Genomic DNA, 27,132 nt, shown 5'->3' with positions numbered 1-27,132 from the left:
ATCTGTGTGATCTGTGCTCATTTGGTTGAGCCTGCTTAGGCTCAATCAAATGAAGTGCATAATTACATAAAATCACAGTTAAAATGGAAAAGCTACAGACAGAAAATGCAGGTGTCTCATTGGCTAAATAAGGTGAGTATTCTAGTGCAGGCAACTGGATAAACCACTCCAAATGTATATGGGTATAAGAATAGCTATATATAAATAATAGCAGAACCGCCCATATTAAACATATATGGAGTACAATACTAATGAAGCGCTATACTCAAACAATGGGCTTCTCTGAAGTTAATGTAAACATGTACAGGGAGCATAGTGTCTCATCACCAAACCAATAGAAGTTGTAGCCTTAGCATATATAGAGTGAAGACCCGCCAGTACGACCGGCACACATCACATCACAACACATGCTATGGCCCAAACCTAAGGAAAGGTCAGATGACACACACTGCCCATGTACAACCAAGACACCCTTACCAATGCGGACCGCAACCCCAACGCCGTTTCGCAATGAGCTTCTTCAGAAGCATCAGTACCTATTTAACTGAACTGTAATGTCTGTCCAACAAAATCCATGTAAGCCTCTAATTCTGGGAGGGGACTCATGGGAAATTGCTAGAATACCAGTCCTGGAACTCTGCAATAATAGTTTTACATTTGCATCAAGTTCTTGGTGTGGGTAAAAAAAAATTATCCAAACAATTTGAGTCCTCTCACAAACCTAGGAATGATGGCAACTGACTAGTCCTCAATTTACAATAATCTAGAGAGCTCAAAGTTCTGGTGAACCCTGGAAGTAATCTGCCATCCAAACCAGGGAACTTTATAGCTTTGATCCACTGCTGTAACACTCAGAAGCCAAGGTGTGCAAGGTCAGACTGATTATACCAAAAAAATCTGTTTTACTGGATCCTCTTTGGTCTTTAAGGAGACCTAATGTAGCAAGGAAGGAGGAAGGGATTGTATAAAGGTTACTCCCCTGTCCAACCCTTGAAGACAAATCTGGGAACCTGTATCATCGTTTTTTAAAGAGATTTGTTTTAGTTTCTCCGAAACACAATCTTCTTGAAAGGATAAAGGGGTACTCTGCCCCTAGACATCTTATCCCCTATCCAAAGTATAATCTCCCTGCTGCAAATCGCTGTCTGCGGCATTGGAAGCTTGTGATGTCACAGTCACTCCGCTCATGACGACACAGCCACGCCCCCTCAATGCAAGTCTATGGGAGAGAGCGTGGAGGCCATCACGCCCCCTCCCATAGACTTGCATTGAGGGGAAGGGCGTGACCATGATGTCACCCCCGCATCGCTAGTCATCAGGCAAGGAGCGAAGTTCGCTCTGTGCAATGGATAACTGCGGTGCCTTAGCAGAGATCCCCCGCCGCTGGGAACCCGCGCGATAAGACATCCTTTGGATAGGGGATAAGATGTCTAGGGGTGGAGTACCCCTTTAAGATTTTAGTTCCCCTGTTGGCAGAGACATTTTCTTCAGAGAGTTTCTGTCACCTTGTTTGACTGTCCTAGAATGTACTGGGCTCTCAAATGCATGTTGTTTCAATAAATCTAGAGCTTCTCTGTAGAGATTCTTCCATTTGGTGCCCACTATCTTATTGATATATGCCACCCCCATCCTACTTACCATTTGGACTAGCACTGAGCAGTAAAGGGGTGATGGGGAAACCAGTCTCTGTTATCACAACCTTGCTAACCCCAGTTTCATTAATTTGATATGGAATTCTTGACATTCAGTGCTTTTAGAAAATCTTTAGACTTTTTAACTTTTTTACATTTAAAAAATATATATTTTTATTTAACAATTTTTCAAAGTATGTAACAAATTAACTTCCTGAGGCCCATTAGTGTCCGACCCAGAGCATAACACACAGCTGAATTAAATATGGAGCACTTTTTTACATTTTATGTTGTGGCTTTGTGCTAACAAAAATCTTTCTGTTAGTTTTCCCCCCATTATACTGTAATTTTAGAAATATTTTCTGGTTTATTAAAAAAATTTAAATATTGCATTGACATTGACCTTTTACTTAGTACGTAGTTGAACAGACAATTTTATTTGCATGAGAAAATAAATTATAGTCATACAGTTACAAAATAACAATAGACTAAATGGTGAAAATATTCACCAGAAGAATATTGAGGTGTTTTCAGTTCTACAATCCTACCCCATTTATCTCTTCTACTACTACTAGAGGTAGCCAAGCTACTTTACGCCTCTTTGAAGGAGAGCGACAAACCAAAATTGCATTTGGTGCCAGATGGCTGCGTCTGAGCCTCAGTTGAGTAGCAACCGGCTCCCCAACCTTGTCTAAGACTAGAACACAGTAATGAGTTATTACTTTTCCTATTTGTTTTTTTGAAATTTTGTCAAAGGTGGCAGTGTTTAGAGAGAAATCTAAGAATGTAAGGAATTTTATGGGAAAGAGAACAGACTTTTCAATGTTGACAGCAAAGCCAGTGTTTGTGAATTACTAAACAATTCTGTCCTTCTGACCTATCAAGGGTCTCATCACCCGAGGAAATATATATATGGCATGTCAACTGAACAACCTGAAACAACCAGCCCTTCCAAATAAACTGTAAAATGTGTCTGTTTTTTATGGCACTATAGAAATGGTATAAAACACTTCTTTAAAATCCACTGTTATTAGATTTCCTATACCTCCTATTGAGGATGGCCATTGGGTAGAGATCTTGGAGATGGCCCTGCAGCTTTCCTTGAGTGAGACCCATCAGCTCTCCCAACTTTACTTATTGCATGGGGTCTATAGGACTTGTAAATTCCTGTTCGATACTGGGCTCTGATCTGATTCTTACGGTCCTAGCTGTGCCCTGCCTGATGCTGACCTCCTTCAGGTGATGTGGTTGTGCAGCGCCCTGGAGTCCCTGTGAAAGGGGTCCACTGACATTATTTCTAGAGTCTATAAAGTCTTCGTTGATCTCTCCCTGCTGTTCTGTGGTATGTGGATGTTTTGTTTTTCTTCTTCTTGTTTTCAATAAGATACATATCACATTCACAATTTCTTAATACAAGTTTCACATTCCAATTTTTCTCCCTACCCCTAATAACCCACTCTCCACCCTGCCGACATGGGGGAAAGAATTTTTTTTTTTAAATTTCTTTTCCTGGACTTCCCTGCCCTTACTTTCTCGTATTTTTTAATTCTATCAGAAAGAGAAACCCATTGCTGAATGGTTGGAGGTGTAGCAGCAAACCAAGTTCTCAGTATTAAATGTTTGGCAAATATAACCAATCTAACCAACAAGTTTTCTAATAAACCCCAATCTGAACAAATACCAAGAATAGCTGATTTTATACTTAACTGGACATTGATTTTATTTTTATTTCTAATAGTATTATCTATTTATTTCCAAAAATAGTTCACTTTATCACATTTCCATATTAAATGCAAGAAATCTTCATTTTGTTGACCAAATTTTGGGCAGCTACTGTCAGTTCAGCAATTAGCCTTCCACAATGTCAAAGGGAAATAGTATAACTGATATATTATCCTTAAAGGGGTACTCCGCACCCTTAGACATCTTATCCTCTATCCAAAGGATAGGGGATAAGATGTCAGTTCGCCGGGGTTCCACTGCTGGGGACCCCCGGGATCTCGGCTGCAGCACCCACCTGGACGGCTTCCACCTCACACCGGCAACGCTGGAAGCCGTCCAGGTGGGTGCTGCAGGCGAGATCCCGGCGAACTGACATCTTATCCCCTTTCCAAAGGGGTGCGGAGTACCCCTTTAACTGTGAAAATTTATATATTTTTTTTTATTAGAAGAGCAGGTTAGAGCATTGTTTAAACATTTTTCCCAAGTTTGATCACTCAAGTCATCACACTCATTAAAAGCCATCTTGTTTTTATTTTCTCAATAAAAGTGACAGGTGCTTCTCTAACAAAACTTCTATATATTTATTTTATTGGTTTATTCCTTTTTGTCAGGTCTGCTATATATGTGATAAGCAGATGTGAAGTGATTTTAAGTGCATCTTTATTTAAAGTGTTTTTATACGCATCCCTTAATTGCATGTACCATAGTATTTTCTTTTCCAAGTAAATTCCTTGTGAAGTGATCAGATTACCATCCCTACTAATTTGATCCATATACTTCATACCCAACCGTGACCAAAACACATTATCTGTTGCTTCATTAATCTCTGGAAGATTAGAATTCCCCCATATCGGTGAAAATGAAGAACTATTTTTAATTTGGCAAATTTTACTTATTTTATCCCATACGTTATAATACAATCAAAAAAAATTGAGTGAATTACTTGAGTTATTTTTTTAGTTTAGCTTCCAAAACCTCAACTATTTCTTTAAATTTACCCCTAAAGGATTAAAGGGGTTATCCAGGGAAAAACTTTTTTCATATATCAACTGGCTCCAGAAAGTTAAACAGATTTATAAATTAATCCATGTGGTGAGAAAAGAGGACGGCACTTACCCAGGATAGTAGCTTCAAAAGTCCTTTATTCTATAAACACGGTGGCGGTGTCAGACAGGTGCAAGGGCAGGAATGCAGAGGGCCTCAACCTGCACGCTGAGGCCCTCGGCGTTCCTGCCCTTGTACCTGTCTGACACCGCCACAGTGTTTATAGAATAAAGGACTTTTGAAGCTACTATCGTGGGTGAGTGCCTCTTTTCTCACTACTTGGATTATTGCATATACTTGTTTTATCTGGACTGAGCACCATATGGAATAGTTGTGGCTTCTGATATCCACCTGGCAGCTTTGTAATTGCCGCACATACAGCAGTGCCGGTTTCTGTATCTATAGTCCGTAGATTTATAAATTACTTCTATTAAAAAATCTTAATCATTTCAATACTTATCAGCTGCTGAAGTTGAGTTGTTCTTTTCTGTCTAAGTGCTCTCTGATGACACCTGTCTTGGGAACAGTCCAGAGTAGGGGTTGACCGATATCGTTTTTTTTAGGGCCGATACCGATAGTCTGTGGACTTTCAGACCGATAACTTATACGGATATTCCGGTGTAAGATATTGTCTATTTCTCCACTATTTTCGTCGATACTTGCATCATTTCTTGGTGGAAAATTCCAAAATTTTATGAAAAATTTGAAAATGCAGCATGTTTTTTACTTTTAAACTCTCTGCTTATAAGGAAAATGGACATCCCAAATAAATTATATATTGATTCAAGTATACAATATGTCTACTTTATATTTTCATCATAAAGTTGACATGTTTTTACTTTTGTAAGACATCAGAGGGCTTCAAAGTTCAGCAGCAATTTTCCAATTTTTCACAATCAGAATTTTTCAGGGACCAGTTCAGTTTTGAAGTGGATTTGAAGGGCCTTCATATTAGAAATACCCCATAAATGACCCCATTATAAAAACTGCACTCTCAAAGTATTCAAAATTACACTCAGTAAGTGTGTTAACTAGGGATCGACCGATATTGATTTTTACAGCCGATGCCGATATTCTGCGAACTTTCCGGCCGATAGCCGATAACTTATGCCGATATTCCATGCATTTCCCCTGCCTGTCCTGGGGTCCTGAGTCCAACCACCGAAGCTGCCCGATCCCCCTCCCCATCCTCTGGCCACATGCCGCCTCCACAGCCGCTGCCCCATTACCTCCCCATCCTCTGGCCACATTCCGCCGCTGCCCCATCGCCTCCCCCATCCCCGGTGTTATAATTACCTGTTCCCGGGGTCCGCGCTACTTCTGGCTCCAGCGTCGTCCTGCGCTGTTGCTGTGCGCTGCGCAGTAACAATTGACATCCTCAACGCGACATCACCGTCAGTGCGCACAGTGACAGTGGCGGCATGTGGCCAGAGGATGGGGAGGCAATGGGGCAGCGGCGGTGGTGGTATGTGGCCAGAGGATAGGCAGGGGGATCAGGCGGCTGTGGTTGGACTCAGGACAGGCAGGGGGAGAGAAGCAGGCGGCTGCGGCGTTGGTCTCCGGCACCGCAAAAGCCGCTGCAGTTCATTGATTTAAAGCGCCGGCATTATCGGCAAGGTAATTGCCGATACCGATAACTTAGAAAATCGTGATAATATCGGCCAAACCGATAATCGGTCGATCCCTAGTGTTAACCCTTTAGGTGTTTCACAGGGATAGCAGCATTTTTTACACTCGCATGTTCTTGTAGACACAGTTTTTGAACTTTTACAAGGGGTAAAAAGGAGAGAAATCTTCCTATTCCTTATTTTATTTTTTTCACTAAAATGCTAGTTTTTCCCCAAATTTTACATTTTTACAAGGGGTAATAGGAGAAAATGCCCCCCAAAATTTGTAACCCCATTTCAGTCCAGTATGGAAATACCCCATGTGTGGACATACAGTGCTCAGAAGAGAAGGATCACCATTGCACTTTTGGAGAGAGAATTTGGTTTGAATAGAAGTTGGGGGCCATGTGCGTTTACAAAGCCCCCACATGTGACCCCATTTTGGAAACTACTAGAATTTTATAAGGCATGCAGTGAGCATTTACACCCCACTGGCATTTGACAGATCTTTGGAACAGTGGGCTGAGCAAATTAAAAATTACATTTTTCATTTTCACGGACCACTGTTCCAAAAATCTGTCAGACACCTGTGGGGTATAAATGCTCACTGCACCCCTTATTACATTAAATGAGGGGTATAGTTTCCAAAATGGGGTCACATGTGGGGTGGGGGTCCATTGTTCTGGCACTATGGGGGCTTTGTAAACACACGTGGCCTTCAATTCCGTACAAATTTTCTCTCTAAAAGCCCAATGGCGCTCCTTCTCTTCTGAGCATTGTAGTGCACCTGCAGAGCACTTTACATCCACATATGGGGTATGTTCTTGCTCAGAAGAAATGGAGTTACACATTTTTGGGGGCTTTTTTTCCTATCTATTCTCCCTTGTGAAAATGAAAAATTTAGGGTAACACCAGCATTTTAGTAAAAAAAAAAATATTTTTTTTTTCATTTTCCCATCCAACTTTAACGAAAATGCGTCAAACACCTGTGGGGTGTTAAGGCTCACTATATCCCTAGTTATGTTCCGTGAGGGATGTAGTTTCCAAAATGGGGTCACACGTGGGTATTTTTATTTTTTTGCCTTTGTGTCAGAACCGCTGTAAAATCAGCCACCCCTGTGCAAATCACCAATTTAGGCTTAAAATAAACATGGTGCACTCTCACTCCTGAGCCTTGTTGTGCGCCCGGAGACCATTTTACGCCCACATATGGGGTATTTCCGTACTCAGGAGCAATTGCGTTACAAATTTTGGGGGTCTTTTCCTTTTACCACTTGTGAAAATAAAAAGTATGGGGCAACACCAGCATGTTAGTGTAAACATTTTATTACACTAACAGGCTGGTATAGACCCCAACTTGTCCTTTTCATAAGGGGTAAAAGGAGAAAAAGACCCCCAAAATTTGTAATGCAATTGCTCCCGAGTACGGAAATACCCCATATGTGACCCTAAACTGTTTCCTTGAAATACGACAGGGCTCCGAAGTGAGAGAGCATCATGCGCATTTGAGGACTATATTAAGGATTGCATAGGGGTGGACATAGGGGTATTCTACGCCAGTGGTTCCCAAACAGGGTGCCTCCAGCTGTTGCTAAACTCCCAGCATGCCTGGACAGTCAGTGGCTGTCCGGAAATACTGGAAGTTGTTGCTCTGCAACAGCTGGATGCTCTGTTTTGGAAACACTGCCGTACGATATGTTTTTCATTTTTATTGGCGGGGAACAGTGTAAGTGGGTGTATATGTAGTGTTTTACCCTTTATTATGTGTTAGTGTAGTGTAGTGTTTTTAGGGTACATTCACACGGGCAGGGGTTTACAGTGAGTTTCCCCCTAGGAGTTTGCATTGCGGCGTAAAATTTGCCGCAGCTCAAACTTGAAGCAGGAAACTCACTGTAAACCCACCAGTGTTAATGTACCCTGACTCTGTACTGACAGACCATGCTTGCTGGGAGTTGTACTTCTGCAACAGCTGGAGGCATACTGGTTAGGTTACCTAACTCAGTATGTTCCAACCAGTGTGCCTCCAGCTGTTGCAAAACTATAACTCCCAGCATGTACTGATCGCCAAAGGGCATGCTGGGAGATGTAGTTATACAACAGCTGAAGGTACGCAACTACATCTTCCAGCATGGTGAGACAACCGTTTGCTGTTCGTGCATGCTGGGAGTTGTAGTTTTGCAAGATTTAGAGGGCCACGGTTTAGAAACCACCGCACAGTGATGTCCAAACTGTGGCCCTCCAGATGTTACAGAACTACAATTCCCAGCATGCCCAGACAGCAAACTGTTGTGTGGGCATGTTGGGAGTTGTAGTTTTGCAAGATCTAGAGGGCCACAGTTTAGAGACCACTGCACAGTGATCTCCAAACTGTAGCCCTCCAACTGTTGCATAACTACAAATCCCAGCATGCCCACACAGCAGTTTGCTGTCGGGGCATGCTGGGATTTGTAGTTTTGCAACATCTGAGGGCTACAGTTGAGAGACCACTGTATAGTGGTCTCCAAACTGTGGCCCTCCAGATGTTTCTAGGCAACTCACCGGCTTCCGTAGGATCGCCGCACCAGGGGGGAGAGAGGATTGCCGCCACCGATCGCCGGTAAGGGACCACCACCTCCGCTGCCGGTCACAGGACAGTTCCCCCGTTCTGCCCGAATTACCGTGGGTGGGCAGAACGAGGGGAAATGAACTTTAAATCCGCCCCCCCAATCTGCTATTGGTCGATCGCTTCTGATAGGTGGCACCCCTGCCACCTAACTCCTATCCCTTCAGGGGGACTGGGGGTGTCTTGTCACCCCAGATCCCCCTTATTTTCTGGGTCACCAGGACACTGGAGACCCGTATGACCGCCATCGCCGATATGGTGTTAGATAACAGCAGCCGATCGCTGTGTCCGGTGACGTGGCGATCACGGAACACCGCGTAAATGTACGGCGCTGTCTGCTAAGATGGGCTAAGCAGCGCCGTAAATTTACGATGCATGTCCTTAAGGGGTTAACATATAGTTTAACAAAAAAATTATTCCCTATTTTTAACATCTTGGGCCTTAGCTGCAAGGAAATATTTCTGAAGATGGGGGAGGATCCAGCCTCCCTCACCCTCAAACATGGTACAAATGCACATATTTCAAATGGACTTTTCCCCGGCCCCATATTAATTTATTCAACAAGGCTTCCATACCCCTGAACCAGTTTTAATTATTTACAAAATAATTCCTTTTTGCCGAGATATGAATCCCTAAATATTTTAAGGTTTCTTCTGCTTTCAAAACTTTGACACCTGACACCTTTAGAGGGGCTCCTTCCACTACCGGCAGCAAGAAAAACTTATCCCAATTAACCTTTAATCCAGCTACATCCCCAAATTCGGTTACTATCTCCATAACTTTGGGCACCATTATTACTGGATTACGTAAAAACAACAAAAGGTCGTCAGCGGTTTATCCCCTTCCAAACCGAATCCCCGAATATCTTTTGATCTAAGAGCTTCCTCCAAGGTTTCTATGTATAAAATAAATAGTAGTGGCGAAAGTGTGCACCCCTGACGGGTGCCCCTTGTGAGAGGGAATGAATCTGTTAACCTACGATTAACAACAATACTTGCCTTTAGGGTTTTCATAAAGCATTCGGATCCACTTTTTCATTCCCTCCCCTATATTAGATTTTTCCAAGACCTTCCAGAGGAACCCCCATTCCACCCTAAGGCCTTCATCGCGTCCAATGACTGGATGGAATGTTGGCCAATTGGCCAAAACTCTAGCAATATTCTCTTGGATTAGTCTACCCACGATAAATCCGGATTGGTTAACATTAATTAAATCTTATAAAAGAGAACAGGGTGCGCGCCCCTGGATGGACCTGATGGATGAGATAGTGAAGAGCCCAATCAAAACACACTCACCTATGTGAGTTGTGCGAATGGAGGCACAACACTCAATGCGCTTGATCAGGAATCCTGTAATCGCGGCTGCTGCGACTCCCAGCGTCCAGGCGCAAATGTAGATAAAGGAGATCCAAGAAAGGGAGATGTCGCGCTGCCACAAGAAGTATATATGGGTAAATTTATTGCACACAAAGGATCCACGCAATGCATTTCAAAGCCGTTCCGGCTTGTTCGTCAGGCGTGGTTACACATTACACAAAATCCAGTGCACCTTCACATCAGTATCAACTTCACTTAAGGCGACACAATTATATATCAGAGCAAAAAACGTATATACATAAATACACATGAAAATTACACATAATGATACTCAAAACAATAAAATGTGAGCATAAATAGGGATGTTCTAAAAATCAGTTTTTTCAATAACAGGGTTTTCAGACCTGCTGGGTATAATGTGTTAAGATTAAATATCCAGAAAGATTCTCTATTTATTAATCTTTGAAATTTGTTAGGGGCTTCTTCTGGGATTGTTTCGATCACTATTACGGACAAACCTTCAGCCACCCCATCGTGCATCAAAGCAATATGCCGGGACACGCTATGCTGCATAAATTTCACATGAATATTAAATCTATGCTTATTCATGTGGGCCCTCAGCGTTTGAATCGTGCGGCCAATATATTGCAGGCCACAGGTACATGTTAATAGATAGACCAAATAGGTAGAAGAACAATTGTTCACTTCTCTCAGGGCAAAAGATTCACCCGTAGAGAAGGATATCCCCTTTCTCGAATTGCACTGAGGAACCCATTTACAACACAAACCTCTAGAGACATTACATTTAAAGGTTCCTACTTTTTCCGTATTCACCACAGCATTTTTTATCTTTTTCTATTTTGAGACGACTGGACGCAAGGTAGTTCCGCAAACTCTTTGCCTCCGATATGTCATTGCTGGTGCTTTCGGGAGCTGCTGTTTAAAAATCGGATCTTGCATTAATATAGGCCAATGATTCTTCATAGTTTTTTGAATCTGGAAAGTGAAACTATTAAAATTGGTAATAAAATTAAATTTACATTTTTCTTTATTCTTATTCTCTTTTATTTTTGTTTTCGGGACTAACAAGTCCCCTTGTTCGATAGTGTTAGTTTTTTTAAACATTTTTTTAGGGTAGCCCTTTTCTCTAAAACGTGTATACAATAATTTAGATTGTGTTTTAAAATCAGCATCCAGGGTACAATTCTTTTTGATCCTTTGATACTGTCCAAAGGGTATATTCCTGACCCACTTTGGAAAATGACTGCTATCGTAATTTAAAAAACTATTCACATCAACTTTTTTTTAAATGGGTCCTTGTTTTAATAGTGCTGTTCAGATCCTTGAAAATTTCAAGATCTAAAAACACTATGGAAGTATCAGAATAATTTAAAGTAAAATTAAGACCCCATTCATTAAAATTAAGTTTCTGGACAAATTCAATGGCCTCCAATTCAGATCCCCCCCCCCCCCCCCCCCATAAAATAAACAGGTCATCAATAAATCTCTTATAAAAAAGTATACGTGGATGCGCGACATGTAAGTACTCGAATCGGCCAATGAACAAATTTGCATAACTGGGCGCGAAACGAGTACCCATCGCGCATCCACGTACTTGACGATATATATGCTCATTAAAAGAAAACACATTGTGTTGTAAGATAAAAGAAATAGCATTGCATATAAGGTGACTCGAGTACTTACATGTCGAGCATCCACGTATACTTTTTTATAAGAGATTTATTGATGACCTGTTTATTTTATGGGGGGGATCTGAATTGGAGGCCATTGAATTTGTCCAGAAACTTAATTATAATGAATGGGGTCTTAATTTTACTTTAAATTATTCTGATACTTCCATAGTGTTTTTAGATCTTGAAATTTTCAAGGATCTGAACAACACTATTAAAACAAGGACCCATTTAAAAAAAAGTTGATGTGAATAGTTTTTTTAAATTACGATAGCTGTCATTGTTAGTCCCAAAAACAAAAATAAAAGAGAATAAGAATAAAGAAAAACGTAAATTTAATTTTATTACCAATTTTAATAGTTTCACTAGAATCATTGGCCTATATTAATGCAAGATCCGATTTTAAAACAGCTGCTCCCGAAAGCACCAGCAATGACATATCGGAGGGCAAAGAGTTTGCGGAACTACCTTGCGCCCAGTCGTCTCAAAATAGAAAAAGATAAAAAATGCTGTGGTGAATACGAAAAAAGTAGGAACCTTTAAATGTAATGTCTCTAGATGTTTGTGTTGTAAATGGATTCCTCAGTGCCATTCGAGAAAGGTGATATCCTTCTCTACGGGTGAATCTTTTGCCCTGAGAGAAGTGAACAATTGTCCTTCTACCTATTTGGTCTATCTATTTGGTCTATCTATAAATTTTACTTTAAATTATTCTGATACTTCCATAGTGTTTTTAGATCTTGAAATTTTCAAGGATCTGAACAGCACTATGAAAACAAGGACCCATTTAAAAAAAGTTGATGTGAATAGTTTTTTAAATTACGATAGCTGTCATTTTCCAAAGTGGGTCAGGAATATACCCTTTGGACAGTATCAAAGGATCAAAAAGAATTGTACCCTGGATGCTGATTTTAAAACGCAATCTAAATTATTGTATACACGTTTTAGAGAAAAGGGCTACCCTAAAAAAATGTTTTAAAAAAACTAACACTATCAAACAAGGGGACTTTTTAGTCCCGAAAACAAAAATAAGAGAATAAGAATAAAGAAAAACGTAAATTTAATTTTATTACCAATTTTAATAGTTTCACTTTCCAGATTCAAAAAACTTTGAAGAATCATTGGCCTATATTAATGCAAGATCCGATTTTAAAACAGCTGCTCCCGAAAGCACCAGCAATGACATATCGGAGGGCAAAGAGTTTGCGGAACTACCTTGCGCCCAGTCGTCTCAAAATAGAAAAAGATAAAAAAATGCTGTGGTGAATACGGAAAAAGTAGGAACCTTTAAATGTAATGTCTCTAGATGTTTGTGTTGTAAATGGGTTCCTCAGTGCAATTCGAGAAAGGGGATATCCTTCTCTACGGGTGAATCTTTTCCCCTGAGAGTAGTGAACAATTGTTCTTCTACCTATTTGGTCTATCTATTAACATGTACCTGTGTCCTGCAATATATTGGCCGCACGATTCAAACGCTGAGGGGGCACATGAATAAGCATAGATTTAATATTCATGCAAAATTTATGCAGCATAGCGTGTCCCGGCATATTGCTTTGATGCACGATGGGGTGGCTGAAGGTTTGTCCGTAATAGTGATCGAAACAATCCCAGAAGAAGCCCCTAACAGATTTCAAAGATTAATAAATAGAGAATCTTTCTGGATATTTAATCTTAACACATTATCCCCGGCAGGTCTGAAAACCCTGTTATTGAAAAAAACTGATTTTTAGAACATCGCTATATATGCTCACATTTTATTGTTTTTAGTATCATTATGTGTAATTTTCATGTGTATTTATGTGTATAAGTTTTTACTCTGATATATAATTGTGTCGCCTTAAGTGAAGTTGATGCTGATGTAAAGGTGCCGCCTTAAGTTACGTTGATACTGATGTGAAGGTGCACTGGATTTTGTGTAATGTGTAACCACGCCTGACGAAAAAGCTGGAACGGCTTTGAAACGCGTTGCGTGGATCCTTTGTGTGCAATAAATTTACCCATATATACTTCTTGTGGCAGCGCGATTCATCTCCCTTTTTTGGATCTCCTTTTATTTTCATGAATTAAATCTTGGATAATATTAGATAGGCGTGAGGCCAGGATCTTAGCCAACAATTTAGCATTTACATTTAAAAGGGAAATGGGTCTCAAGGAAGTAGGATTAATTATATTTTCTTTTTTTTTTGACTTTTTTTTTATTAAAATGATGTTAGCTTCTAACATTGATGGAGGTAGTGCATTAACTACAGAGGATTTATTCAATACACAAAGTAATTTAGACAACACCTCCTCCCATTCTTTGTATACAGCAAAAGAAAGACCATCTGGCCCTGGAGCAGAAGAATTAGAGCTAGTTAGCAAAGGCCTCTTCAATTCCTCTATTGTTATGGATATGTAGATGATTTAGTTGTGGAGGATCCTCACAAATTGAGGATGCTGTATATAGTCTGTAATATCATTGCGTTACATTGGTTAGATGGTGCCCCTCCAACGGTTTCAGAATTCATTGCTAAGGTTAACTGGCTGATTAACTTGGAGAAGAATGTGTACGTTTGAAAAGCTGTGGGGAGCGTGGTTGGATGAGTGAACTGCAGAGGTTACGTTTAGGTTTGGTCTAACTTTCCTGCTCGGGATGCCTTTAGTTCGCTCATCTTTGCACTTTCTCTGTATGTTGTTGCGGATTTACTGCTGGTTATGTGTTTCTCTCAGTGAGAAACTGTATTTGCGTTCACTGATGTGTATTCTATCGTATTCATTTTGTATATTTTGGTATAGTCTATCTATATTTTGTCTATGTGGGGTGGGGGGGATGTGGGGTTGGGCCTCTCTAGATGTCCATCTATACTATCATGTTATTAGTCTGGGGGGGTATAATATCCATGACAGTTGCGCTTTAAGGAATAGAGAATGGAGCATCACTTGCTATTGAAATTAATTAAAATTACAAAAATCTTAAAGGAGTAGTCCAGTGGTGATTCAGTGGTGAGCAACTTATCCCCTATCTTAAGGATAGGGGTTAAGTTGCAGATCGCGGGGGGTCCGACCGCTGGGGCCCCCTGCGATCTCCTGTACGGAGCCCCGACAGCCCGCTGGAAGGGGGCGTGTCGACCTCCGCACGAGGCGGCGGCCGACACGCCCCCTCAATACAACTCTATGGCAGAGCCGAAGCGCTGCCTTCGGCAATCTCCGGCTCTGCCATAGAGATGTATTGAGGGGGCGTGTCGGCCGCCGCCTCGTGCGGGGGTCGACACCCGCTATCTCGGCGGAGAGCCGGGGCCCCGTACAGAGAGATCGCAGGGGGCCCCAGCGGTCGGACCCCCCGCGATCTCAAACTTATCCCCTATCCTTAGGATAGGGGATAAGTTTTTCACCACTGGACTACCCCTTTAAGTGAGAGAAGCAGAACATATTTTATTGTTGGCTAAATATTTAAAGTTGGCCATTTATGTGATTAGGCCCATTTAAAAAGGTATTGGCTAATGTATATGTTTTTTGGGTTTTTTTCAGTGTGTCAAAACAACACTCTGTTGTTCCAAGTCAGATTTTTGAACTAGAAGATGGTACAAGTAGCTATAAAGATTTTGCAATGAGCAAGAATAATCGGTTTACGAGCGCCGGCCAAGCTTCTAAAAACATAATTCAGCCGCCATCTTGTGTTCTGCACTACTATAATGTTCCATTGTGCATGGAAGAAAGTATCTTTCAAAAGGTAAGTTAGATTTACAGTATGCTGCATCAAAATGAATTGCAAGCAAACAATCCCTGCCATATGTTTTTTTTTTTTTTAGTTTATCCCAACCATCAACACGTGTTCAGACATCTATTGCTAAGAAGCATTTGGCATTTCAGCAGGATTACATGTATATATCTTAGGGTATGTGCACACTACGGAATATCCATCCAGAGAGAATTATAGGCTGTGTGTAGCAGACATTGCGGAATCCAGAATTTTCCGCTGCGGAAATTCAGCAGTGTTCACAGTGTAGCAGAATTCCTATGAAGACAATGGGAGCCTGCTGCACCTGAATCCCCAATTAGAATTTTTTAGTGTGCACATACTCTTAGTGACATACATACTCTTAGTGACACACGGCGTGTTTGTTGAAAGCTCATGAGGAATGGTATTTAGTGTTTTTTTCTGGCCAAAGTAATACTTTTTTTTAACACGATAGATAAGTTTACATGCATCACTAATTGTTATACTGATATTCTGAAATCAGTTACATATACTGTAACATTTTCATATTCTTATATTTTCTTCTTTTTTTATTGCAGCTCTGTGACGATCACCAAGTTCCAAAATTCATCAAGTTCAAAGTTTTTGATGCCAAACGTTAGTAAAATCCAATAACGCTGTAACAGCTTTCATGAAACATAAAATTATGTCTTTAAATGTTTGTGGTCTAAATTCAAACGCTGTTGATTTATTTCTTATAATTAGGAATTCATGTGAGGGCAATGTGGCAACACCAGAGGACCATGGGGGAAATTTATCAAGGGATTTAGATGGTTTTTTTTGCAGCAAAAAGGCGCAGAAAAGTCGCACAAGCATTGCATGCGACTTTTTGCGCCTTTTCATCGCACAGCAGATCAATAAATATCACTGTAGACGGTCAAATCTGTCTTTGTAGATCCAGTGATCAGGAATTTATCATTGCGACTTTTCAGAAAAAGTTGCAAGATCCTCCAATACACCGCAAATCTACACTAGCCCAGATCTGGCTTATAAAACTGCCTTTGAGCAGCATGTTGAAAAAGTCAAAAATGTTGGCGCAACAGGTTATAAAGTCCACAAAAAGTGGCAGGAGGCACCATATAAGGGAATGTACTGAAGTAAAAAACATGTACCTTCCCATATTTATCACAAAGCCTCCACCATTTAATACATAGACATTTGCAATACCACAAATAAAAGGTGTATAAAAACTACCAGCATGCCCTGACGGTGAGGACATACTGGGAGTTGTAGTTTTACAACAGCTCGAGAGTCATAGGTTGGGGATTTCTGCTCTAACGTGTCTCTTTATGGTATACAACTACAACTCCCAGCATGCCCTGCGTTTTAATAAATGTGAATAAGTCTGTCCCTCCCAAAAAAAATTAATTACCCTCTTTTCCCATTTTATAATAAAAAAACAAAACATTTAAACAGTTAAATAAATAAACATATTAACTACATATAAACTACAGATCATGGCACAAAAAATGGCCCTCCTACAGCCCTGTATACAGAAAATAAGAAAGTTATAGCAATGCAATACAGCAACATACAGCACTTTACGCAGCCAATTTCAAAGTGACTGTGCTGAGGTAATTTCCCCAAGCTCAAGAAAGAAAGGATGATCTAGCACTTGAACAAAACTTGCAGCTTTATTGGGTTCCATATCAAATAGACTTAACACAGTAAAAATGATAACTCCACTGTCATACACGTTTGAAGTGCATGCGCGCTCAGGGGTGTGGAAATTTGAAAAAAAACTACTTGTCCAAGGGACTAAAGCGGAACACAATCTACTTGTCCCTCAAGAAAATCCACTTGTCCTGGTAGATAAAATAATTTCAACCAAAATAGTACGATTCACCCCACTAGACCACCAGGGATGGATATAAGATCCCTTTAGACACTGCTGTCAACTTAGACAGCGGTGATCTAATGGTTTAATAGCGGCCACGGTGATCGCAGCATGCCAGGATATTAGCGGCAGGAGAGCTGTAGATAGCTCCTTTTACACCCGAGGCAAGCCTCCCCCCCCCCCCCCATCTGACCCCTATAACTCCAATTTTTCCATATACAGGGATGTATGAGGGTAATCTTGTGCGCCGGGATCTGTCGTTTTTATCGGAACCATTTATTATCAGAGCTTTTATTAGGAAAGGGGCTTATTCATATATATACGCACTTCTTAAAATATTTTAATCACAATTTTTCAGTCTTCATAGGGACTTATATATTTAGTCTTTTGATTGGATAACAGTGAACAGCGCTGTGTTACTGGGGGGGGGGTTCTGCTTCTCCAGTTTGTGTGGTGCATTTTATTTACTCTAATTTATGTGTCAGAAAATGCTGGAAGTTGCATTTAGTTAGTAGATAACTACAACACCCAGCATGCCCTGATACAGCCTATGGTTGTGTGGGTGTTGCAGCATGTTGCACTGTATAGTATTACAGTTAAGGTTATTGTGTAACATGCTGGGAGTTGTAGTTTTGGTTCGTGTCAGCTGCAGAGCCATAGGCTGTGTCAAGGAATACTGGGAATTGCAGTTAGTAACTACAACACCCAGCATGCCCTGATGCAGCCTATGGCTCTGCAGCTGACCCGAACCAAAATTACAACTCCCAGCATGCCTTGATACAGCCTATGGCTCTGCAGCTGACCCGAACCAAAACTACAACTCCCAGCATGTTGCACTTTATAGTTCTACAGTTCAGGTTATGGTGCAACATGCTGGGAGTTGTAGTTTTGGTTCGGGCGTGTTTGCGTGCATCCGTGGGGCTCTTGGTTGGCGGGTGAGTATGAAGGGGGTGGGATTCTGGGGGTGCAATTTAGTGCGAGTGGCCAGAAGCCACTAAAAATAAATTAAAAAAGCACAACTGGCAGCAGCACTTGTCCGCCCCTGTACAAAACATACATGCATACACATATCATACACTGGCCACTGCCCCCTATATTATACAGTATATACATACATCATACATACACATCATACATACACCAGCCACTGCCCCCTATATTATACAGTATATACATACATCATACATACATACACCGGCCACTGCCCCCTATATTATACAGTATATATACATACATCATACATAGACACATCATGCATACATACACCGGCCACTGCCCCCTATATTATACAGTATATATACATACATCATACATAGACACATCATACATACATACACCGGCCACTGCCCCCTATATTATACAGTATATACATATATCATACATAGACACATCATACATACATACAAACACCGGCCATTCCCCCCTATATTATACAGTATATACAGACATCATACATAGACACATCATACATACACCGGCCACTGCCCCCTATATTATACAGTATATACATACATAAACACATCATACATACATACACCGGCCACTGCCCCTATATTATACAGTATATACATAAACACATCATACATACATACACCGGCCACTGCCCCTATATTATACAGTATATACGTACATAGACACATCATACATACATACACCGGCCACTGCCCCCTATATTATACAGTATATACATACATAAACACATCATACATACATACATACATACACCGGCCACTGCCCCTATATTATACAGTATATACGTACATAGACACATCATACATACATACATACACCGGCCACTGCCCCCTATATTATACAGTATATACATACATAAACACATCATACATACATACACCGGCCACTGCCCCTATATTATACAGTATATACATACACAGGCCACTGCCCCTATATTATACAGTATATACATACATACAACGGCCAATGCCCCCTATATTATACAGTATATACATACATCATACATAGACACATCATACATACATACATACACTGGCCACTGCCCCCTATATTATACATTACATACATACAGACACATCATACATACACTCGCCACTGCCCCCCCATCATACATTACATACACACATCACACACAGACATCATACACATACACACATCACACACAGACATCATACACACAGTACACATACACTCAAACCATACATATACACCATACACATACACCATACATATGCACACATCATACATACACCCGCCGCTGATACAACCCCCCTAATTATACATTATATACATATACAACCACCCTTCCCACCGCCTGCATGCTCGGCCTCCTCACCTGAGCTTCACACTCACCAGCTTCTACATTACACATGAAGCAGGGGGAGAGCGAGGACGAACACAGCTCGATACACAGCTCCTCCCTCCCCCACACACAGCTCCATCCCCCCCTCCCCCTCCCCCTGCTCTGTCTCCTCAGGACCTAATCTACCACGGAGAGGTTGCAAGTTTGCACGGGGGAAACACAGAGCAGGGGGGGAGAGAGGACGTGCGTGCACAGCTCCTCCACCTCCATAATGACTGCTGTGTGTGAGGAGGACAGACTGCACTGCACTGCACGGGGAGGATTTCTGTGTGTGAAGGAGGACAGACTGGGGCACGGGGTGGGTTCTCTGAGCAGCGGCCCCCGGCTACTGAAATCAGCTGGGGGCCGCCGCCCCCTGCATACACTCTGAGCGCCGGTGTGAGGGGAGATTTCCGAAGTCGGTCTGTCCCTGCTAGCCCGATACAGGGCTAAATCTATGAAAAATTCACCTGCCCGGCGCCCAAAACTACTTGTCCCGGGCGTCGGGCGATAGGATTTCCACATCCCTGGTGCTCTTCATCGGTGACCTAATTTCCCCAAGCTGTCTATTGCTCAGACAAATTTATCATATACTCTGTGCTATTTCATAAATTTTACGCATGTCAGCACCTTCACAGCTAAAAATTGACTGTAAAACATGTCCACCACAGGCAATAATGATAAATCCCCCACTTGATCTTTAGATGACCTATATTGTGATCATGGGAGCCCAGTGGAGATAGATTTTTTTACTTTATTATTTTTTTATTATTAGTATTGTCACCATCTGAATTAAGCTTCTCTAACTGCTTTGTATGATCTTCCACCCAATGGGAGTGAATGAGTGGGTCTTGGGATCTGGTGATAAATGGTTGTTATTCCTTATTTAAGTACATATTCACATTTTATATGTCTTTTACAGCATCATCAAAAACTTTATCCGGTCTTCTTGAATGGGAAACAAAGACAGAAGCAGTTGAAGCCCTCACAGTATTAAATCACTACCAAATAAGAGTACCTAGTAAGTGCTGCTGCTTTTATAACTGATCCTTACTGAAGTCGACAGGTGGGTACAGACAGTAACACATTTTAGCCCCCTCAATGTGTGATTGAATCATACACTTTAAGCTTTAATTCAAGAAGTTTTACACAACAGTTGCATGAACCATTTAGGAATTATAGTATCATTATCCCAGATTAAATAATTATTGGGCACATGACCAATCAGCAGTTTCATAGTCCAGTACAGCCTGTTATGAAATGATTAAATGTCGAATTTTCATTTTGTAGCTATTCATGGAAAGAATATTTGGTCCAAATATCAAAATAAACATATTGATTTCTTTGTGCCAGTTCCACTCCTTGTTTTGGTAAAGAAAACAGGAAAACCATTATGTGACCAAAATGAGTACTAAATACTGACCGAAATACTATGTGTGAACCCAGATGTAGGCTTAAAAACAAATCAGATATTGAAGAACAATTTGGTACGTTCTTAAAAAGAAGGAAAGCACAGGTGAGCTCAGTAACATCAAAAGACCTGGAAGAGTGCAAATACCACTAAAGTTGGATGTAAGCAGAATAATTACTTTGGTAAAAATAAAAAATAAATAAGCTTAATGTGGGTTACCCTCCTGTCAGTTTCCCTTTAATATGCAAACTACTGGTAACACCAAATGAGAGAAAAAACAGATAAAACTTTTCTAGAAAACTATACATTGGACAGATTAAATCCATATAAACTATAACCAGAACTCTGGAATCTCATTTTTGATGCCCTTGTGACTTCTCATAGACAGCAATGCATTTCCGTGCAGACTTAGCAGAAAGAATAGACATGCGTATTCTTTCTGCGGACTCTGGAATCAGGATTTCCACAGCAGAAACATTTGCTGTGGAAATTCCACCGTATGCACAGTGCAGCAGAATCCCATTGATATCAATAGGATTTATAGTGCGGAATTCCACTCAGAAATTCCATTGTCTGAACCATTAAAGTTTTAAGATATGCAAAGGAGGCTGTGGAGCCCAATGGGCATTTCCTTTAGCCACTAGAGCTCAGCACAGTTTGGTCCCTTCACCGGAGAGGTAACTTCCAGTGTGCTGATACTCTACCCCTCAACTGACAGCCACTAGGCTGCACGATTACCTTGCCTATCTCATCATACCGAGTAAGTACCATAGAGAAGCAGGGTGGATCATCTCTGTGTTACAAGAGCGCACACTGCTCTCCAAGCTTTTTTTAACCACTGTTCCTTGTTGACAGATCGGGCAAGTGCAGAACATACCTGAAAACGTTGTTGTACAGTGGACTCCAAAGCTTAATTTGCATATCTTTTTAAACTCTCATATCTCGGCACTGGAAGTATCAGTTAACTAATGAGGGGTATGTATGGATTCAGGGTCAAAAGCCCTATACAGACATTCCTTAAAGGGGTACTCCGGTGAAAACCTTTTTTCTTTTAAATCAACTGGTGGCAGAAAAGTTAAACATATTTGTAAATTGGAACAAAGTAGAAAGAGACCGCACTCACCCGATCAACGTGCACAGATTTCTTTATTCCGTTGAGCATAAAACGTAGAACACAGAAGGACAAGTGGTCGGCAGGGACGCCGGGGAACAGGAGGTGTGGTTACAGCTGTTTCACGGGAACACAGCCCGCTTCGTCAGACTACGCCCTCTGATGACGCGTTGCAGGTTATATACACACCCACAGCTACGTCAGCAGAGGGGCGTTGCACACAGGTAAGTGCCTTAAAACCATAGAAAAGTAGAAAAACCTTAAAATCAACAACCCTCTGCAGAATCAATCACATATATGGACTAACAGCTACTATTTATAGAAATACGCTAAAGTCTAGCTTATCATTAAGTTCAAGATTATCTTCGGCATCCGTGCGCAGGATGAACTCCGCCTTCGTGCGCAGTAATAGCTTTTTCCTATCGATCCCATCTTTGGGCATTATTCTCTTTATCCCAAAGAATTTTAATGCAGCCGGGTCATTATTTTGGGTGGTTTTATTATTACTGCGCACAGAGGCGGAGTTCATCCTGCGCACGGATGCCCAAGGTAATCTTGGACTTAATGATAAGCTAGACTTTAGCGTATTTCTATAAATAGTAGCTGTTAGTCCATATATGTCATTGATTCTGCAGAGGGTTGTTGATTTTAAGGTTTTTCTACTTTTCTATGGTTTTAAGTCACTTACCTGTGTGCAACGCCCCTCTGCTGACATAGCTGTGGGTGTGTATATAACCTGCGATGCGTCATCAGAGGGCGTAGTCTGACGAAGCGGGCTGTGTTCCCGTGAAACAGCTGTAACCACACCTCCTGTTCCCCGGCGTCCCTGCCGACCACTTGTCCTTCTGTGTTCTACGTTTTATGCTCAACGGAATTAAGAAATCTGTGCACGTTGATTGGGTGAGTGCGGTCTCTTTCTACTTTGTTCCGATTCCGTCAAGCTTTCCAAACCAGCACCCCGACATAGCACACACAGTCTAGTCTCTACCCATGCCTGACACAGCGGATACCACATCACTCAGTACATTGCCTTCACCTGCATAGCAGTGCAGGACTTGTACTTTCTCTACCTGCTCTAAGTATATTTGTAAATTACTTCTATTAAAAAATCTTAATCCTTCCTGTACTTATTAGCTCCTGAATACTACAGAGGAAATTATTTTCTTTTTGGAATGCTCTCTGATGACATCACAAGCACAGTTCTCTCTGCTGACGTTATTATAATAATAATAACACTAACCCAAGTCCCCAGCACTGCAAGGCAGCAGTGCTAACCACTGAGCCACCATGCTGCCCTTAGCATACATCTGCTATGCATCTGCTATGCATGGTTGCTAAAATGGACAGAGATGTCAGCAGAGAGCACTGTGCTCGTGATGTCATCAGTGTTCCAAAAAGAAAGGAATTTCCTCTGTAGCATTCAGCAGCTAATAAGTACTGGAAGGATTAAGATTTTTTTAATAGAAGTAATTTACAAATATGTTTAACTTTCTTACACCAGTTGATTTAAAAGAAAAAAGGGTTTTCACCGGAGTACCCCTTTAATTTACACCCTAAAAACATGCTGAGATGTCCGCTTTAAAAAGGGGACACATCAAGTGAAGGTATCTTTTATATGCTGACATTCTTTTTGTCTTTGTAATAGTGGGAAGGCATTGGGGTCAGTTGTTTATTGAATTCAAATGTTTTCTGTCCTAAATATTTACGAGGCCTAATCAGTTCAAGGAAAAACTACTTGATGTAGAGCTGAAATATTCAAAAAATTGCTAAATCTGAAGAAGCTACTAAATACTTAGGAATCTTTCAGAGACCTTTAAGTTTTTCACAAATTTTATATATATGCTACATAATTAATGATTAGTTATTTTCCAGCCCTAGATGCAGTTGTAGAAAGCTCTCCCCTTACGAAGGCAGAGTAGCAAATCAGCTAAATCATTTTTACAATTCCTGGGTAAAACATGTGGTCTTGCATTACAACAGTGGAAACTGCAATTATTATTATGGATTGGAGTGGCATTTATTATAATAAGTAGTACTGAAATGAAAAGATACAAATAAAATTACCCTTTTTTAACAAAACATGTCATTATTTTACTCAGTTTTTCCTGTGTGGGATTGTTTTTTGCAAGGAAATTTATATTTTTCCTCATTGTTAAGTACATTTTGGGTAAAATTGAAGACAATTAGACTCTGTGGTCACTAAGAACGGAAATTATGTCCTGTGTGTGATACAGACAGGAGAACATCATAGTGAGTACATGGCATGTTATCTAAGTTTGGTTAGTTTCAAAACAAAAACCCTCTGTCTTCTTATCCTTCAGTTATATTTCCCTCCATCTGTCCCCTTCTTTTTACAAAAACATTGTAGGTTTAAAGAGGACAGATGTAAAAGGGTTCAGCCTACACAAGGTTTGCTTGTAATCTGTTACCATGGAGATGAATAAATAAGTCTTTTAGCAGCTTTATTTATTTATTTTTCAGAAGCATGGGGGTTAAAAAAAAAAAGTGTTTGATTTGGAAATGGACTTTGCCTTAAGGAATTGATAAATGGATATTGCACATTAACCCCTTAAGGACTCAGCCCATTTGGGCCTTAAAGGGGTACTCCGGCACTTAGACATCTTATATCCTATCCAAAGCTGCAGCTGTCACGCTCCCCCCCATAGGTTTGCATTGAGGGGCGAAGTCGTGACGTCACAACGCTCCGTCCCCGTGATCGACAGTAATCAGACCCGGAGCGAACATGCTCCGGGGACTGATTTTAATGGGGGGCGGCGTGCAAGATCACAGGGTTCCCCAGAGCGGGACCCCCACAATCAGGCATCTTATCCCCTATCCTTTGGATAGGGGATAAGATGTCTAAGCGCCGGAGTACCCCTTTAAGGACTCAGACAATTTTTTATTTTTAGGTTTTTTTTTTTTTTCTTCCTCGCCTTCAAAAAAATCATAACTCTTTTTTTTATATTTTCATCCACAGACTAGTATTAGGGCTTGATTTTTGCACGACCAGTTGTCTGTTGTAGTGCCATCACTCACTTTACCAGAAAATGTATGGCGCAACCAAAAAAATACTATTTGTGTGGGGAAATTTAAAAACCCTCAATTTTACAAATTTTGGAAAGTTTCGTTTTCACGCCGTACAATTTACGGTAAAAATTACGTGTTCTTTATTCTTTGGGTCAATACGATTAAAATGATACCCATGATTAAACACTTTTCTATTACTGTTGCGCTTAAAAAAATGCGCAAACTGTTTAACCAAATTAGTATGTTTAAAATCCCCCTATTTTGAAGACCTATAACGGTTTAATTTTTCCTTTTAAGCGGTATGAGGGCTCATTTTTTGCGCCGTGATCTGTACTTTTTATTGCTACCATATTTGCTTATATAAAACTTTTAATACATTTTTTATAATTTTTTGGGGGAATAAACTGTTATAAAAAAAGCAGCTATTTTGGACTTTTTTTTTTTTTTTTTGAGTTCACGCCGTTCACCGTACGGTATCATTAACATTTTATTTTAATAGTTGGGATATTTACACACACAGCAATACCAAATATGTATGTAAAATTATTTTTTTTACACTTTTTGGGGGTGAATTAGGGAAAATGGGACAATTTAAGTGTTAATTGGGGGAGGGTTTTTTTCAATTATTTTTTACTTTTTTAAAAAACTTTTTTAACTTTTATTTTTACACTTTTTTATAGTCCCCTTAGGGGACTATTTATAGCAATCATTCGATTGCTAATACTGTTCAGTGCTATGCATAGGACATAGCACTGATCGGTATTATCGGTCATCTTCTGCTCTGGTCCGCACGATCGTAGACCAGAGCAGAAGACCCGTGGAAGGCAGCGGAGGCAGGTGAGGGGACCTCCGATCATCCATTTTAGTGTCCGCAATGCTGCAGATGCCGTGATCTGTATTGATCACGGCATCTGAGGGGTTAATGGCAGACATCCGCGGCGGTCTGCCATTACTGGGGGGTCCCTGGCCACTCCGATGCTCGCGGTTATGTATAGGACGTAAATGTACGTCCTGATGCGTTAAGTACCAGCTCACCAGGACGTACAGTTACGTCCTGCGTCGTTAAGGGGTTAAATGGGCACTGTCAGATTCAAAAACTTTTTATATGTTGTACATCTTGGCAAAACATTAACCTTTTTAATATACTTCATAAGAAAATGTTATTTCCTTTTTATAGAAATCATGGGTTATAAAATCATTTGCTTTGCGCAAGCTGAAGCACAGGCATGGACAAAGTCCAGTAAGTGAGAACAGAAGAGAGCACAGAGGAGTCCTATCAGGCAGGAGAGAGCACAGAGGAGTCCTATCAGACAGGAGAGAGCACAGAGGAGTCCGATCAGACAGGAGAGAGCACAGAGTCCTATCAGACAGGAGAGAGCATAGAGGAGTCCTATCAGACAGGAGAGCGCACAGAGGAGTCCTATCAGACAGGAGAGAGCACAGAGGAGTCCTATCAGACAGGAGAGAGCATAGAGGAGTCCTATCAGACAGGAGAGAGCACAGAGGAGTACTATCAGACAGGAGAGAGCACAGAGGAGTATGATCAGACAGGAGAGAGCACAGATGAGTGCTATCAGACAGGAGAGGGCACAGAGAAGTCCTATCAGACAGAAGAGAGGAGTGCTAGCCCACCCTCACTTACTGGACTTTGTCCAGGCCTGTGCTTCAGCTTGGACAAAGCCATGATTTCAAATGAAACAAGGAAATAACTATCGCATACAGTGTCTCAAACCTCTGCACATGCAGTGTCTCATACATGTGCGGAGGTTTGAGACACTGTATGTGATAGTTATTTCCTTGTTTCATTCGAAATTTATGTTTACTTTCTCTTTATATATTTATTCATATTATATTTTTTTATTTATATATATATATATATATATATATATATATATATATATATATATATATATATATGTTCTTTTGACATATATGGTGTTAGGTGTCCTTTTTTATTTGTACATGTTTCCTTTATGTATCCGTTATTTCCATGGGGTTCATTGAACCTTTTTGAATGTATTATTGAATAATATCATTGTATGTATACATTCTTCATTGATTCTGTTCCCTCCTCTGCGAAGGC

General features: G+C 40.7%; 1 protein-coding gene across 2 annotated transcripts in view; it reads left to right on the top strand.

Annotated features, from left to right (window-relative positions):
- Positions 1-27,132, top strand: part of HNRNPLL (heterogeneous nuclear ribonucleoprotein L like) — a 253,232-nt gene that overhangs the window by 214,729 nt on the left and 11,371 nt on the right. For both annotated transcript variants that reach the window (XM_056567440.1, XM_056567442.1), the window contains exons 10-12: positions 15,121-15,322; positions 15,889-15,946; positions 20,423-20,521. In XM_056567440.1, the coding sequence (XP_056423415.1) occupies positions 15,121-15,322; positions 15,889-15,946; positions 20,423-20,521 (359 nt within the window). The remainder of the gene's footprint in view (positions 1-15,120; positions 15,323-15,888; positions 15,947-20,422; positions 20,522-27,132) is intronic.

The sequence above is a fragment of the Hyla sarda genome, chromosome 3 (genome assembly GCF_029499605.1).
Source record: "Hyla sarda isolate aHylSar1 chromosome 3, aHylSar1.hap1, whole genome shotgun sequence".
NCBI lineage: Eukaryota > Metazoa > Chordata > Amphibia > Anura > Hylidae > Hyla > Hyla sarda.
The sequence above is the reverse complement of the archived record's forward strand: the minus strand, read 5'-3'. Positions and strand labels throughout refer to the sequence as shown.